Source organism: Oncorhynchus keta, chromosome 29 (assembly GCF_023373465.1).
Source record: "Oncorhynchus keta strain PuntledgeMale-10-30-2019 chromosome 29, Oket_V2, whole genome shotgun sequence".
NCBI lineage: Eukaryota > Metazoa > Chordata > Actinopteri > Salmoniformes > Salmonidae > Oncorhynchus > Oncorhynchus keta.
Genome location: NC_068449.1, coordinates 16,467,849 through 16,486,233, shown reverse-complemented (window position 1 = coordinate 16,486,233; position 18,385 = coordinate 16,467,849). Strand labels below are relative to the sequence as shown.

Genomic DNA, 18,385 nt, shown 5'->3' with positions numbered 1-18,385 from the left:
TGGTAGATGGCTTTAGCATCCCTGGAAGAAAACTCATAGGATGGCGAATGTAAAGAGCTAATCTGACAGTTTAGTATGGCTAAACAGAAAAGAATGAATGGTGGAGATCACATTCAGATGAGTAATGAGCAGTTAGAGGTATGGAATTTGAAAGCATGGCTTTTGCGGGTGCACTTAGAAAAATAACTCCATGCACTGCCGTATTGCTGAGCCCTTTGGTGATTGCTAAGCAACTTTGGAGCTCCATACTAGGCAATGAGGGTGGAAGAGTCATTATGTTCCTACCTTGACAGTAAGCAGTCAGTAATACTCAGTTAAAATAAAAAACTCAAGGAGAGTATTTTAATTTCAGTTATCAATGTTGGGTAAAATAGCCCATCCAAAAATACAAAGAACATTCTAGTCTGATCACTCGCTGTGAGGTGAGAGTTCACCATAGAAGGTATCCACACCAACACTCTGAGCTCAGAGGTTTGCTCATGTTATATCAAATGGGCATAGTACAATTGGTATGTCATCAAATCGTCACTGTATCTAATAAAAAGTCCAACAACGCAGCAAAGGCAGGAGGAAGTGTGATGTATTATGCAGTAGAAAGGAACAAAATGAATATGACAAAACAAACTAATTAACTTCTCCCCTGTATAATCTTGTCAGATTCAGCTAATTTAGCAGACTTTCTTAAACTGACGCACATGAAAATAAATAATGTACTGCACAGTTTCTGCACAACAGAACAGTGTCACTTCGACAGTCACTGTTGTGTACGACTCACATACATTTCTTATCAAAGCTTTTTTTCCCAGTGCACTTTATTAGGGCCCAGGATTTAATGGTGCAATTTCATACACAGCTCCTTAATAATGATAGCACAGACATCTCTTTTGTTTCATCTGGCTGGTGCCTTGCTGGTAGCAGAGCTATCATTCTGTATTTCCAATAGTGTCTGGGATCTGTTCCCTACACTGGGCACAAAACTTAAAACACCGCCCAGCACCAAACACAGTGCAGTAGGTGTCAAAATAATGCATCTTCCAAATCATCATAACCATGCAGTTTAACATCACCATTCTCTACAGTCTCCAGGTCAATAATATCAGTCACCAGTCATCCTCACAAATACTATTGTCATTGACATATTGTTTGTATACAAAAGCATGAACATTAATATTTGGATACACTTGAGTACCAGCTGTTAGAATAACATTATCAGTCTTTGGTTCCTGAGCATGAGGATGACAGCAGAGATACAGCAACATCAGTAGAGACACAGCACCATCACTTCCTTGTGGCAGACAGAGAGACAGGACCTCCATGGCTTCTCTACCCGGGGATGGATTGAGTTGACATTGACAGGAAAACATCCCATCAGATGTCTTCGAAGCTGCTGTCAGATATCTGCTGATGTATAGGTGTTGGACAGGACTGACGTAACTGACTAAATCAAGGGGTAGTAGGGGTGTGTGAAAGTGTGTGAAAGTGTGTTTCTGTCTGCCTGTTTGTGAACATGCATGTGTAAAAAAGATATAGCAATATTATTCCCAACAATCCAAACAGCTACTGATCACTTCTGTTCCATAATCTGATTTAATGATGTCATTTCCCAAGGTTCCGTTAGTTCCCGTAGTGTAATTCCAACAGCTCATTTGATTTATAGCCAGTCTTTGGGATTTGTATGATAATTGCCAAGATTTACATCGCTCTATTCCGGAGTGACATTTAACAGACTACTCAAGATATGTCAGGGAAAAACAATACGGTAAATCGACAGAAAAACAAGACTGTAAAACCACAGAAAAACATTACTGTATATCCACAGTCACAGCAAAGATTGTCAAGACACTTAAGCAAAGGCCAGTCTATTTAGTGTACCACAGTGAGCTCCACAGAGGTTTTAGTGATACATGTAATTTGTGACAGACTTCTGGAATGAAAAGAATGCATTCATTACTCGTAAAGAACAGAAAGATAAGTTCATGTCAATGTTCACCAATGCGCACAGCAGTTCAGAATGCGTTGGTCCATCATAGTTCAAGCCAAATGCAATTGAAGTCTGGTGTGCATTCAACAGATTTGATTGTTCATCACATTCTTATGGCACAGTGCATTCCATTCATCTACGTAGTTGCTGTCACTAATGCAGTCCTTTAATGTCAAACCACATTCATGATCATGGTTTCATCCTAAGCATTATGAAACATTCATACAGTGCTTTACTGTGGCCATGATACCCAGAAAAATAAATCCATTAAGATCCATAGTAAAACACCTTTGAACATCAATACTATATGTTCCTATGCATACTCTGCTACTGACACATTCAACGCTACATTCTTCTCATTGCGATCTTGAGGAGACATCTCACATTCTCAGAGTGTCAGAGACATATATGTTATCTCCGCACTGTTGTACTCATATCTCCCACTCCACAGCTCTACACTAGAACTCCTCTTCATGGACCGTGGTTCCCACTGGGGGGGCTTCTGCTGCCATCTGTCCCACAGAAAGGCCTGGTCACAGTGAGACTTCCCTGGGTTGTCAGTGGCTGCCTCTCCCTCCGGAGCTTCAGGGTCCTCACAGACATCTATGACAGAGTGATCTGTGGCTTCCCCTGTGGCATCCTCTAGCTCCATGGGTGCCAGCTCAAATGCGGACAAGCTAATGCTAGCTGGGTCTAGTAATATTAGTGGATCTAGGTCTAGGATGACTGGTTCTGGGTGGCACATTGTGGCTGGGTCCAGGGCTACTGAGTCTGGGGTGAATGGACTGCCCAGTCCAAGGGAGACCGGGCCAGGTGAATGCACTGTAACTTGGTCCTGTGGTTCTGAATCTTCAGGGAACTCTATAGGTAGGTCTTCATTCATGTGATCTAATCGGTACTCAATAGCTGGGTCCACACACATGGATTCCATTCGGTATATAGAGGGGTGGTCCGGACTGGGGGGGCTCAGAGAAACTGGGTCTGGTGGTGTGTACATGGCGATTGGGCTGAGGTCTGATGAACTCACACTAACTGTCTCCAGAGGATCCAAGAAGACTGAGTCCAGATCTGATTCATCTGAGGAATTTAAGACCAAATGGACCACAAATGGATCAGTTGGGCACTCAGTGGCCTGGTCCACTGGTTCTGGAACAGGTGGCCATTCTGGCTCCTGAGACTCATCAAATTCATCAAAGGAGTCGATGGTGACTGGATATGCACGCACGACTATTTCTGATGGGAACATGTCGGAGTCTAAGGGGAATGGATCTGGGAGGTCTGGAAGGCAGACAGTGGCTAAGTTCTGTGATTCTGGACCAGATGGGATCAGACACACATCAAGTGATTCTAAATTAGTTGGGCTCTCTGGTGTAACTATGACAGTTGGGCAAATGGTAACTGAATATTGATCGAGTTGCTCTGATGAACAGAAACTGGTATTATACAGTGGCTCTATCTCTGGTGCTGTTGAGACTATAGGGCCTGGGTCTAAAGATTCAGTATCTGACAGACAGACAGGAACTGCCTGGTGTACAGGAGCTGTGTCTTGAGACACTGGATCTTGCTGGTGCACAGTGACATCTTCCACAGATTCTGAATCTGATGGGGACAAGTCAGAGTCTGACTCTTGTGGTGGGGACACAGTGACCTCAGGTACTGGATATGGTAGGTACGTCACTCTTGGTTCTGGGACTAGGGGTTTCACATTAACTAAGTCAATTGATTCTGTATCGGAGCGGATCACAATAGCTGTGTCCAGCTTGTGTGTTTCTTCAGGGCACACATTAGCTACGTCTGTGGGCTTGTGTGTTTCTTCAGGGCACACATTAGCTACGTCTGTGGGCTTGTGTGTTTCTTCAGGGCACACATTAGCTACGTCTGTGGGCTTGTGTGTTTCTACACTGTACACATTAGCTACGTCTGTGGGCTTGTGTGTTTCTACACTGTACACATTAGCTACGTCTGTGGGCTTGTGTGTTTCTACACTGTACACATTAGCTACGTCTGTGGGCTTGTGTGTTTCTACACTGTACACATTAGCTACGTCTGTGGGCTTGTGTGTTTCTACACTGTACACATTAGCTGCGTCTGTGGGCTTGTGTGTTTCTACACTGTACACATTAGCTACGTCTGTGGGCTTGTGTGTTTCTACACTGTACACATTAGCTACGTCTGTGGGCTTGTCTGTTTCTACACTGTACACATTAGCTACGTCTGTGGACTTGTCTGTTTCTACACCGTACACATTAACTACGTCTGTGGGCTTCTCTGTTTCCAAACAATACACGTCTGTGGACACTGGATCTGGAGAGCACACAGTCTTTGGGTACTGCTGCTCTGAATCTACCGGATCCTCTATGGCTGGATCCACAGACGGTGCTTCTGAGGAGCTCATGCTGACTGGGCCTGGAGATAACTGATCTGATAGGCTCTTAGTGTTCTGGTCTAGTGGTTCTGGGCGAACCACAGAGGTTGATGAGTCTACTGACCCTGGTTGTGGCTGGATCATGGTGACTGGATCCACAAGTACGGAATCTAGAGTGATCGGGATAGAACCCTCTACAAACAGTGATGCCGGACGACTTAGAATGGCTGGGTCCATTGAGATCTGTTTAGGAAGATGGCGCCTCACGACGGCCTGCTTCTCTTGTACCTCTTCCTCCTCAGGACAATTAACGGCTGCATCTGCCGTGCTCTGTCTCACCAGCACCTTGCTCCTGGCCTGCGTCCCTACAGACACTTGAGCCACTTTAGCCCGTTTCCCAGCCGCCCATGTTCTCCCAGCTTCTCCCCCAGCTGCCCATTTTCTCCCAGCCACCCCTTCTCCCCCAGCCGTCCATGTTCTCCCAGCCACCCCTTCTCCCCCAGCCGCCCCTTCTCCCCCTGCCGCCCATGTTCTCCCAGCCACCCATTCTCCCCCAGCTGCCCCTGCTCCTCCAGCAGCCCCAGGATGTGGAGACCACGTGTTGTAGTGCTGCGTGAAGGTGTTGAAGTTGCTATTGAAGGCCCTGAGCTCAGTGCACAGGTCCCTCCTGAGATCAGACAACTCACGACGCATGGCGGACACTTCTTCCTTCCACTGCATGCTGATCGCTGCAGCAAGGTTGGCTGACTCCTTTATACTGGCCTCGATGGCTTTGGGTGAGGGCCTCTCTGGGGCCTGGAAGCTAGGTTTAGGGGGCCTGAACAGGCTGGGTGAATCAGGGGGCCCAGATTGAGGTTTGGCTGTGGCACCGGTACTGTCTTGGAGGTACAGTCTGTTTCTTCTGATAGGGCAGCCTAGATCGTCATGGGCCAATGGGACTATGTCTGCTACGTCTCGACGTACACTGGCCTGGTACTCAGGTAAGCTAGTGGCTTCCTGTGCATATTTTCCCTCTGGAAGACAAAGGTAAATATGTGTAGTATGTCGTCAGGTCACAGGTGTGAGCAGCTGGAGAGAATGTGCTAGTGTTAGCCACCAAGCACAGACATCAAGTCATGCAGTTTTTAAGTTAAGGAATGTATGAGTCAAAATAAGACTTGAAATTGTCTCATATCTTCAGTGTCTAAAAATCATTATTATAGTCTTTCATTGGATCTACGAAGCTACATAAGGAAACCTTTCAGAAAATAAAACATTTTTGGTTATCAATATTACACTAAACGTAGTAGTCCCATTTTGACTCATATTTCTGATTATAGTTTACACTGCCTTCTCAAACTCAAATGAAACTGTATCATGCTCTTGCATGCTTCTCATCTTTTCACTGCACAAAGACAGACCCCAAAACACATGACAAAGAACAAGATACTGTAAAAACCTACTGTATGTATGGTATTCATACCTTCACCACAGATATGATACAGGTGTAACTTTGTGCACTGAAAAGAAGCAAAGATGAGCAACACATCCCCAACCACTATCAGGAAGTATATGAACCCTATTGAACATCATGAGGTCCAGTATGACCTATCTACCTGAAGTCAGAGGGTGGAACCAATCGTCCAAAGATTCCTGACATCAGAAACACCCCATCCTCCACACCATAGATAGCATGCAATTGCCATGACAAATTTAAAGATTATGTTTTAGTTTGTTGAGAAAGCAGTGTAAATAACTGGTGAAAATCTGTCAAATGCACAATTCTCCAGATGCCCACACCTTCTCTGACCCCTCCCTAATATCATTGGTAGAACTCCCCGGTAGAAAGAATGGGTCTTCACTTCTTTACCAGGGGAAGGATGTTGTTGTGTGTCTATCCAGAAATGGGAAACAATTGCTACGGTTTATCCTCTGGCGAAGTAGATGACCTTACAGGACCGTTTGCTGAAATTATTTTTATTCACTCAGTGTCATATTCGCAGTTAATTTTATTCCACATAAAAAAATATAACTCTTGTTTTTGTGACCTCAATTGTATTGGCCAGTGCAGTCATTACCTGCCACATGAGACACCAGAATCTGTGGGAATTGAACTCGAGAACCTGTGGGAACTGAACTGGAGAACCTGTGGGAACTGAACTGGAGAATCTGTAGGAACTGAACTGGAGAATCTGTGGGAACTGAACTGGTGAAGCTGTGGGAATTGAACTGGAGAATCTGTGGGAATTGAACTGGAGAATCTGTGGGAACTGAACTGGAGAATCTGTGGGAACTGAACTGGAGAATCTGTGGGAATTGTACTGGAGAATCTGTGGGAACTGAACTGGTGAATCTGTGGGAGAGAAAACTCAAAGCCGTTGCTGTGGCAACAACGTGTATGCATCACAATGTGGTTTGTAAGTACAGGTAGATAAAGCTGTCGTAAACCCATTCAGTCATTAAGACTCTGGAGTTGAAGGACTGTTCATCTGAGCACTATTTCCCCTGCCCAGAGTTTCAGCTGAGAACACACGCAAAGTATCTGTGGCTTATCATGAAATAAGGTATAGAGCCAGATTGTGCTGAAGGCGGTTAAGTCCATCAACTAAAAGAAAAAGCTATAGTAAGGAAACAGCAACGAGGGAGAAAAAACAATCCATCCTCACTTAATCTGAAAAGGTCTCGTGATATAATGTTCACCTCATGTGCCTGCAGAATCATTTCAATAGGGTTCATATCTTCACTCTCTGATATTATGTGGAATGAGAATATGAATGACTGAATTGAAAATGCAATATGATGGATTGACTCAAAGCAACTCATAAACTACACTTGAATAGGCTCTGTATATATCAACAATCAGGAAGTATGTAAAAGTGGTTCATGCAGATGTATGGAGACATTTCATAAAGCACTTCAAGAGCAGAGCATCACAGGAAATGTCATGTGCAAGTTGTTAATTTCTTAATTCTCACTTGATATAACATTTTGATATTTACAAACGTGAACTGTACCCTTGTGTATAAGGTTTACTTTGCATGGCTATAACAACTTATCATCCACTTTGGAATCAGAGATCAGCTGTCATCTCAATAGTGTTCATACTCTACTGTATACAGTATGTGTTGTATCTGTTAATGTGGTGCAGTCCCCTCCTCCCCTGTTGTTCTGACCTGCTGTGGCCCTGATGGTAGAGGTGAGGGTGGAGGAGGTCATGGTGGGGATGCAGTCATCATCCTGGGAGTAGCCAGCCTGGATGGCCCTCAAGTAGCTGTGGCTCCGTGTCCGGAAACAGCCGGGCAGGTCCAGAGCCTCCACAGCCTGAGATTCCACCTCACTGAACACCGACTCACAGACTGACTCAAACTGCCCGTTTATCTCTGTCTCACTCACCTGGAGGAGAGAACAGCAGGGTGAGAAAGGGTCAATGCAATGAAAGTTCTTGTCTTTGTGGGAAAACATTCATTGGTTGTATACAACGTTTGATGTTATGCTCTTTTCTTCCTTTGAATAAAAAAGTGTTTGCTTAAAATGGCTACCAGCTAATTGCCAGGAGAGCAAATGTTTGAAAAGGAGAACGTCTGCAAATGTATTGTTCATTTGAGTATTGTCTTGATGCGCAATTACTTAGAGAAATGTCAAGCATATGACTTGCTCACCAGGACAATGTCTTTTGTTTGTTGTTTTTTGTTTTTCTCAATTCCTCCAGTTTGCCACAGTTGCCTAAATAATGCATTCTGAAAGCAAGATCTATGTTGAAATGTGTAAAGGATTAGAGGAAGTCAAGGTGACATATTCTAGTGGCATAGCATACTGTATGAGTGTTAGTTCCCTCTGAATCCCCAGAGACAATGTGTCCTGATCTCAACAGAACCATTATTTGGCGATCTTAATATCCTGAGACAGAAGTGCATCTTGCGATATAGAGATATCAATTTAAGGAAGTTTAAATGGTCCAATGTGTATCTCACCATTCCCATTTGGCAATCCTGAGAATCGTAGATAAGGATCCTGTTCTATTGCGAGATATATAATCTTGTAATAACCTCAGCAGGGTGCCGTGGAGGCAGAGATAAAGCCAGAGAATTAGCGGGAGAGAGGTTGAGCTTTTAAGACTTGGGACAAATCAATACACTCCGACTTTAAGAGCGAGATTTAGATCTTAAATGAATATCAACCAGACACATAAAAGACTCAAGACTCAATTTTGCACAAATGCACAAATACATGAAGGGGTAAGAAAGTTTGATAAAAGTATATGCATCTAAGGGAGGGTCAAGACTGAATGAAGGAAGAGAGAAGGATGGCGAGCTACAGTATGGAACATCATATAATATCACATTGTCTTCCGACGGGTGGCTTCATTCTAACGCGAAACAGACGTCCGTCACTGAGCAGACGTCCGTCACGATATCTGACATAATACAATGATTACATCTTGTAAATGTCATTGTTATAGGCCAGAGACTCACCTGGCTGACCTGGCTAACACAGCTGGCCTGGCTGAGAGTGCTGATTGCCCGCATGTAACTCTGGTTCCTGGAGCGGAATTGGGCTGTTGGGAGAGGTGGCTGCCGGTAGTTATACATGGTGGAGGGCTCCAGGGCCAAGCTGGGGTGGGGGTGCATGTCTCTGGAGGCCTGCACCTGGAAGCTCTGACTGAATGGAGAGATAGAGACGACAGAGAGAGGGAGACAACAGAGCGAGAGAGAGAGAGAGAGAGAGACGACAGAGAGAGAAAGAGATTGCAGAGAGAGAGAGAGGACAGAGACGACAGAGAGAGAGAGACGACAGAGAGAGAAAGAGATTGCAGAGAGAGAGAGAGAGAGAGAGGACAGAGACGACAGAGAGAGAGACGACAGAGAGAGAAAGAGATTGCAGAGAGAGGGAGAGAGAGAGAGAGAGAGAGAGAGAGAGAGAGAGAGAGAGAGAGAGAGAGAGAGAGAGAGACGACAGAGAGAGAAAGAGATTGCAGAGAGAGAGAGAGAGAGAGAGAGAGAGACAGAGACGACAGAGAGAGAGAGACGACAGAGAGAGAAAGAGATTGCAGAGAGAGAGAGAGAGAGACGACAGAGAGAGACGACAGAGAGAGAGAGAGAGAGAGAGAGAGAGAGAGACGACAGAGAGAGAAAGAGATTGCAGAGAGAGAGAGAGGACAGAGACGACAGAGAGAGAGAGACGACAGAGAGAGAGAGATGGTAGAGACACAAATAGATAGAAAGGGAGATTATTATACTTGTAAAGGGGTCGTAGAAATTGGCTTAATAATTTTAAGTCAACATAGTTTGACAAATTTGTCACATGGCCACAGGTCTTACAAGAGGGAATAAAACAGTTAAGTGTTAATTACTTCATGGCAGGCATCCTCTGGGTGAGCTGAACTTCAGACTGAGACTGATTATGACATTGCATTGACCAAGAGACGGGGGGATCTTCCTCCCTCCACTAAATCATTGCTGTGTTCAACAGTGTCCCCGAAATGGCAATTCAATTTGCTATTGTGCTGAAGCAGCCAATCAATGCTTGGAAATGAGGGAAATGCAAATGAGGAGCTAGTTAGCAAGCAGAGCAAGCATTTCTAAGATAGCAGGAGAGTGTCAGCCAGGTCAATTACATATGCTTCCCCATAAGGGAAACAGCCTTCACTCACGCCATCACAGAGATGCATACAAAGCTCTCTACCGCTCTCCATTTGGCAAATCGGACCATAACTCTATCCTCCAGATTCCTGCTCACAAGCAAAAACTCAAACAGGAAGTACCAACGACACAATCAATACGGAAGTGGTAAGAAGAAGCGGATGCTAAGCTACATGACTGTTTCTCTAGCACAGACTGGAATATGTTCTGGGATTCATCCGATGGCATTAATAACTTCTTTGGGATATGGGGCAGCATTTTCACTTTTGGATGAATAGTAATAATAATAATGAATAGTGTGCCCAGAGTGAACTGCCTCCTACTCAGTCCCAGATGCTAATATATGCATATTATTATTAGTATTGGATAGAAACCCCTCGGAAGTTTCTAAAACTGTTTGAATGATGTCTGTGAGTATAACAGAACTCATATGGCAGGCAAAAACCTGAGAAAAAAACAAACAGGAAGTGGGAAATCTGAGGTTTGTAGTTTTTGAAGTCACCCCTATTGAATACACAGTGGGATATTGGTTATGTTGCACTTCCTAAGGCTTCCACTAGAAGTCAACCGTCATTAGAATGTTGCTACTGTGATGTGGGACCGGATGAGAGCTCTTTGAGTCAGTGGTCTGCCTACAGCCTCGTTCTCAGTCACGCGCTTTCACTTGAGAGGTTGCTCTCGTTCCATTGCTTTTCTACAGACAATGGAATTCTCCGGTTGGAACATTTATTGAACTTTTATGATAAAAACATCCTAAAGATTGATTCTATACTTAGTTTCACAAGTTTCTTCGACCTGTAGTATAACTTTTGAACGTTTTGTCTGAATGGACCAGATCACGCATTTGGATTTGTTTACCAAACACCCTAACAAAAGAAGATATTGGACATAAATGGACATAAATGATGGACATTATCGAACAAAACAAACATATATTGTGGAACTGCGATTCCTGGGAGTGCATTCTGATGAAGATCATCAAAGGTAAGTGAATATTTATAATGCTATTTAGGAATAATGTTGACTACCCAACAATGTGGATATTTCTCTGGCTGGTTTGGGCTCTGAGCACCGTTCTCAGATTATGCTTTTTCCGTAAAGTTTTTTTAAAATCTGACACAGCGGTTGCATTAAGGAGAAGTGTATCTATATTTCCATGTCTAACAATTGTATTTTCATCGACATTTGTAATGAGTATTTCTGTGAATTCATGTGGCTCTCTGCAATATCACTGCATGTTTTGGAACTACTGAACATAACACGCCAATGTAAAATAAGATTTTTGGATATAAATATGAACTTTACAGAACAAAACATACATGTATTGTGTAACATGAAGTCTTATGAGTGTCATCTGATGAAGATCATCAAAGGTTAGTGAGTAATTTTATCTCTATTTGTGCTTTTTGTGACTCCTCTCTTTGGCTGGAAAAATGGCTGGGTTTTTCTGTGAGTTGGTGGTGACCTAACATAATCGTTTGTGGAGCTTTCGATGCTGTAAAGCATTTTTAAATCGGACACCGTGGCTGGATTAACGAGAATTGTATCTTTAAAATGGTGCCTAATACTTGTATGTTTGAGAAATTTGATTGATGAGATATCTGTTGATTTGTATTTGGTGCCCTGCAATTTCATTGGCTGTTGGCTAGCGGAACCCCAGTCCTAGACAAGTTAAGGAGTTTACCACATCAGTCAACAGCTTCATTAATAAGTGCATTAACAACATTTCCCCACAGTGACCGTACGTACATATCCTAACCAGAAGTCATGGATTAAAGGCAACATCTTCACTGAGCTAAAAGCTAGAGCTCCCGCTTTCAAGGAGAGGGACACAAATCTGCACGCTTATAAGAAGTCCCGCTACACCCTCAGACGAACCATCAAACAGGCTAAGCCTTAATACAGGACTAAGATCGAATCCTACTACACCAGCTCCAATGCTCGTAAGATGTGGCAGGGCTTGCAAACTATCACGGATGACAAAAGGAAACCCAGCCCAGAGTTGCCCAGTGACGCAAGCCTACCAGACGAGTTAAATGCCTTCTATGCTCGCTTCGAGGCAAGCAACACTAAACCATGTGTGAGAGCACCAGCTGTCCCAGACAACTGTAGAATCAGGCTCATAAGGCCGCAGGGCCAGATGGATTATCAGGAAGCATACTCAGAGCATGCATTGACCAACTGGAAAGTGTCTTCACGGACATTTTCAAACTTTCTCTGACCCAGTCTGTAATACCTACATATTTCAAGCAGACCACCATAGTCCATGTGCCTAAGAATACCAAGGTAAGCTGTGTAGAAATCACATCTGTAGCCATGAAATGCTTTGAAAGTGGTAATAGCTCACATCAACACCATCATCCCAGAAACGCTGGGCCCCCTCTAATTCGCATACAGTTCCAACAGATCCACAGATGACGCAATCTATATTGCACCCCACACTTCACTTTACGACCTGGACAAAATGAACACCTAAGTGAGAATCTATTTATTGACTACAGCTCAGCGTTCAACACCATAATACCCTCCAAGCTCATCACTAAGCTACGGACCCTTTGACTGAACACCTCCCTCTGCAACTGGATCCTGGACTTCCTGATGTGCCACCACCTAGTGTTGAGGGTAGGCAACATCACCTCCGCCATGCTGACCTTCAACACAGAGGCCCCCAGGGGTGCATGCTCAGCCACCTACTATACTCCCTGTAAACCCATGACTGCGTGGCCACTCCATACTCCAAAACCATCATTAAGTTTGCCGACAACAAGATGGTGGTAGGTCTGATCACCGAAGATGATGAGACAGCCTATAGGGAGGAGGTCAGAGACCTGGCAGTGTGGTGCCAAGACAACAATCTCTCCCTCAACATTGACAAAACAAAGGAGCTTATTGTGAATTACAGGAAACAGAGGGCCAAACACACCCCCATTCACATCGATAGGGCTGTAGTGGAGCGAGAGCTTCCTGGGTGTCCACATCACTAAGGACCTACTGTATCATGGTCCAAACACACCAACCCAGTCATACAGAGGGCATAACAATGGCTCTTCCCCCTCAGGAGGCTGAAAAGATTTGGCATGGGCCCTCAGATCCTCAAAAAGTGCTACAGCTGCACCAATAAGAGCATCCTGATGGGTTGCATCAACGCTTGGTATGGCAACTGCCCGGCATAAGACTACAGACGGTAGTGCGTATGGCCAGTACATCACAGGGCCAAACTCCCTGCAATCCAGGACCTCTATACCAGGCGGGGTCAGAGGAAGGCCTAAAAAATTGTCAAAGACTCCAGTCACCCAAGTCATAGACTGTTTTCTCTGCTACAGCACAGCAAGCGGTACCGGAGCGAAAAGTCTGGAACCAAAAGGTACCTGAACAGCTTCTATCCCCAAGCCATAAGACTTCTGAACTAAAGTGGCTAATACTAAATTATTTATCTTCATATGTATATTATTTAACTTCAAAAAAGTATTTAAGAAAAGCGCTAATATGTAGCACCCAAAATGAGGGAGGATTGAATGCTCTGGATTTGAAAACCTCTATAATCTTTAAGATCAAATGGATACAGAACCATTTAAGAAATAAGGATAACATTTGGACTATCATCCCTAATTTAATATTCCAACAGAAAACCTGCTCCTTTTACTCTCTGTTCTGTACGTAATAGGCGATCAGCTCTGATAGCGTTTAGCCGTACCCTTATCCTACTCCTCCTCTGTTCCTCTGGTGATGTAGAGGTTAATCCAGGCCCTACAGTGCCGAGCATCACTTCTACTCTCCAGGTGCTTTCATTTGTTGACTTCTGTAACTGTAAAAGCCTTGGTTTCATGCATATTAACATTAGAAGCCTCCTCCCTAAGTTTGTTTTATTCACTGCTTTAGCACACTCTGCCAACAAGGATGTCCTAGCCATGTATGAATCCTGGCTTAAGGAAGAACACCAAAACCCCTTAAATTTTCATCCCTAACTATAACATTTTCCGACAAGATAGAACTGCCAAAGAGGGCGGTGTTGCAATCTACTTCAGCGATACCCTGCAGAGTTCTGTCATACTATCCAGGTCTGTACCAATACAATTTGAGCTTCTACTTTAAAAAATCCACCGTTCCAGAAACAAGTCTCTCACCGTCACTTGCTATAGACCGCCCTCTGCCCCCAGCTGTGCCCTGGACACCATATGTGAATTGATTGCCCCCCATCTATCTTCAGAGCTCGTGCTGCTAGGTGACCTAAACGGGGACATGGTTACAATCGACAATCTAAGCTTGATGCCCTCTATCTCACACAAATGATCAATGAACCCACCAGGTACAACCCCAAATCCGTAAACACGGGCACCCTCATAGATATCAACCTAACCAACTTGCCCTCCAAATACACCTCTGCTGTTTTCAACCAAGATCTCAGCAATCCATAATGGGTCTACGGTCAAACAACCACCCCTCATTACTGTCAAATGATCCACAAAACACTTCAGCGAGCAGGCCTTTCTAATCGACCTGGACCGGGTATCCTGGAAGGATATTGACTTTATCCCATTAGGGATAAGGTATTCTGGGTATTCTTTAAAAGTGCCTTCCTCACTATTTTAAATAAGCATGCCCCATTCAAAAAATGTTGAACCAGGAACAGATATAGCCCTTGGTTCTCTCCAGACCTGACTGCCCTTGACCAGCACAAAAACATCCTGTGGCGTTCTGCATTAGCATCGAATAGCCCCCGTGATATGCACATTTCAAGCAGAAATCTGCATCCTGTAGCACAAACTCAGAAAGGTTCTGGGACACTGTAAAGTCCATGGAGAATAAGAGCACCTCCTGCCCACTGCACTGAAGCTAGGAAACACTGTCACCACCGATAAATCTACTATAATTGAGAATTTCAATAAATATTTTTCTACAGCTGGCCATGCTTTCTACCTGGCTACCCTTACCCTGATCAACAGCCCTCCACTCCCCACAGCAACTGGCCAAAGCCTCCCCCATTTCTCCTTCACCCAAATCCAGATAGCTGATGTTCTGAAAGAGCTACCAAATCTGGACCCCTAAAAATTAGCCAGGCTAGACAATCTGGACCCTCTCTTTCTAAAATTATCTGACGAAATTGTTGCAACCCCTATCACTAGCCTGTTCAACCTCTCTTTCATATAGTCTGAGATCCCCCAAAGATTGGAAAGCTGTCCCTTTTCAAAGGGGGAGACACTCTAGACCCAAACTGCTACAGACCTATATCTATCCTACCCTGCCTTTCTAAGGTCTCCGAAAGCAAAGTTAACAAACGGATCACGACCATTTCGAATCCCACTGTACCTTCTCCACTATGCAATCTGGCTTCCGAGCTAGTCATGGGTGCACCTCAGCCACGCTCAAGTTCCTAAACGCTATCATAACTGCCATCGATAAAGGACAATACTGTGCAGCCATATTCATCGACCTGGCCAAGGCATTCGACTCTGTCAATCACCACATTCTTATCGGCAGACTCAACAGCCTTGGTTTCTCAAATGATTGCCTCGCCTGGTTCACCAACTATTTCTCTGATAGAGTTCAGTGTGTCAAATCGGAGGGCCTGTTGTCTGGACCTCTGGCAGTCTCTATGGGGGTGCCACAGGTTTCAATTCTCGGGCCGACTCTCTTCTCTGTATACATCAATGATGTCGCTCTTGCTGCTGGTGATTCTCTGATCCACCTCAACGCAGACGACACTATTCTGTATACCTCTGGCCCTTCTTTGGACTCTGTGTTAACTAACCTCCAAACGAACTTCAATGTCATACAACTCTCCTTCCGTGGCCTCCAACTGCTCTTAAATGCAAGTAAAACTAAATGCCTGCTCTTCAACCGATCGATGCCCGCACCTGCCCGCCTGTCCAGCATCATTACTCTGGACGGTTCTGACTTAGAATATGTGGACAACGTCAAATACCTAGGTGTCTGGTTAGACTGTAAACTCTCCTTCCAGACTCAAATTAAGCATCTCCAATCCAAAATTAAATCTAGAATTGGCTTCCTATTAAAGCATCCTTCACTCATGCTGCCAAACCTACCCTCGTAAAACTGACCATCCTACCGATCCTCGACTTCGGCAATGTCATTTACAAAATAGCCTCCAACACTCTACTCAATAAATTGGATGCCGTCTATCACAGTGCCATCGGGTTTGTCACCAAAGCCCCATATACTACCCACCACTGCGACCTGTACACTCTCGTTGGCTGGCCCCCGCTTCATACTCGTTGCCAAACCCACTGGCTCCAGGTCATCTACAAGTCTCTGCTAGGTAAAGCCCCGCCCTATGTCAGCTCACTGGTCACCATAGCAGCACCCACCCGTAGCACGCACTCCAGCAGGTATATCTCACTGGTCACCCCCAAAGCCAATTCTTCCTTTGGCCGCCTTTCCTTACAGTTCTGCCAATGACTGAAACAAACTGCAAAAATCACTGAAGCTGGAGACTCATCTCACCCTCACTAGCTTTAAGCACCAGCTGTCAGAACAGCTCACAGATCACAGCACCTGCACATAGTCCATCTGTAAATAGCCCATCCGTAAATAGCCCATCCAACTACCTCATCCCCATACTGTATCTATTTATTTATTTATTTATTTATCTTGCTCCTTTCGCACCCCAGTATCTCTACTTGCACATTCATTCATATAATATATACATATATATATTCTGCACATCTACCATTCCAGTGTTTAATTGCTATATTGTAATTACTTCGCCACCATGGCCTATTTATTGCCTTACCTCCCTTATCCTACCTCATTTGCACATACTGTATAGACCTTTTCTACTGTATTATTGACTGTATGTTTGTTTATCCCATTTGTAACTCTATGTTGTTGTATGTGTCGAACTGCTTTGCTTTATCTTGGCCAGGTCGCAGTTGTAAATGAGAACTTGTTCTCAACTAGCCTACCTGGTTAAATAAAGGTGAAATGATTATTATTTTTATTTTTGTAATTGTTGGGATATAATTCTTACTCAAATGCAATTTTATATGGGAAAATCCTTATTAAGCTTGACAAATTTCAGAAACAAGTACTTCTAACTTGGAACCCAAATTTCCCCACATGGGTATACAATCTAGAATAATAAAGACATAAAATACAAAAACAAGTCTTTATTTTTCCAGAACTGGTTTGACAACTACATTTTTTGGTTATATAATTATTGAATAATGATGGCCAACTATTTACATTTACATTTAAGTCATTTAGCAGACGCTCTTATCCAGAGCGACTTACTATATGATTATCAAGAATTTATGAGAAGACACAATGTTCCATTCACTCCTGAGGAGTATCACATTGTTGTTAGAGCTGTCCCCGAAGGTGCTATTCTTCTTTTGGGTGCAACTGTTGAGGATTTTGTAGCCTCAATACAACTAGAAGGAATTGACAGTTTAAACTATAAATGTAATAACATGTATGTACGGAAACTATGTCAATATGTTACAATTCCCTCAGCTAAAATGTACTGGAATGCAGCCCTAGGACAAGAGAACTGGAACAATGTTTCATTGTTGTCTGGTAAATATTGTATATCTAATAAGGTGATTGAAGTATCATACAAACTCATTAATAGAATCTACCCTGTAAAGACCTTTATTATACACATTGATAACAAATGTGTATTTTGTGGTTGTGGCCCAGAAACTCTTGGCCATTTATTTTGGTACTGTTCTTATGTCAGAAGATTTTGGAGTGAGTTAAAATATTTTATTTTAAAACAACTATTAATGTTAATCTGAGAGACTGATGTTATGTTTTAGTGTGATCCAAATGATATGGACCCTGATTTAACTTCCATTGTTCATTTGTTTATCGTTCATGGAAGATTCTTTATCCATAGAATGAAGTGGGCATAGAACAAACCCCTCTTCACATTATTTCAGATAGAATTTAAATATTATTTTGAAATTACCAGTAAATGTAAAAACAAAAAGCAATACGCACCATAAAAGTACTTAACAAATTGAAAATGAAACTTGATATGTAATACCCTGCCTGTTAGGTTTATGTACTCTTATTTGTATATTTCTGTTTAAAAATAAATAAAATAAAAGACTTCTGAACACTTAATCAAATGTCTAGCCAGACTATTTACATTAACCCCCTTTCTTATTTCTTTCTTTATCTTCATTTATTTACACTGACTCCTGGCGCTGGCTCTATGCACACTCACTAGACTCTACCCACACACTCATACACACTACACTGACTCCTGGCACTGGCTCTATGCACACTCACTAGACTCTACCCACACACTCATACACACTACACTGACTCCTGGCACTGGCTCTATGCACACTCACTAGACTCTACCCACACACTCATACACACTACACTGACTCCTGGCACTGGCTCTATGCACACTCACTAGACTCTACCCACACACTCATACACACTACACTG

General features: G+C 43.5%; 1 protein-coding gene across 1 annotated transcript in view; it reads right to left on the bottom strand.

Moving 5' to 3' along the window:
• Positions 1-18,385, bottom strand: part of dlgap2a (discs, large (Drosophila) homolog-associated protein 2a) — a 78,641-nt gene that overhangs the window by 28,769 nt on the left and 31,487 nt on the right. The window contains exons 4-5 of the mRNA XM_052486116.1: positions 8,798-8,984; positions 7,499-7,718 (exon numbers count right to left, since the gene is read on the bottom strand). Coding sequence (XP_052342076.1) covers positions 7,499-7,718; positions 8,798-8,984 — 407 coding nt within the window. The remainder of the gene's footprint in view (positions 1-7,498; positions 7,719-8,797; positions 8,985-18,385) is intronic.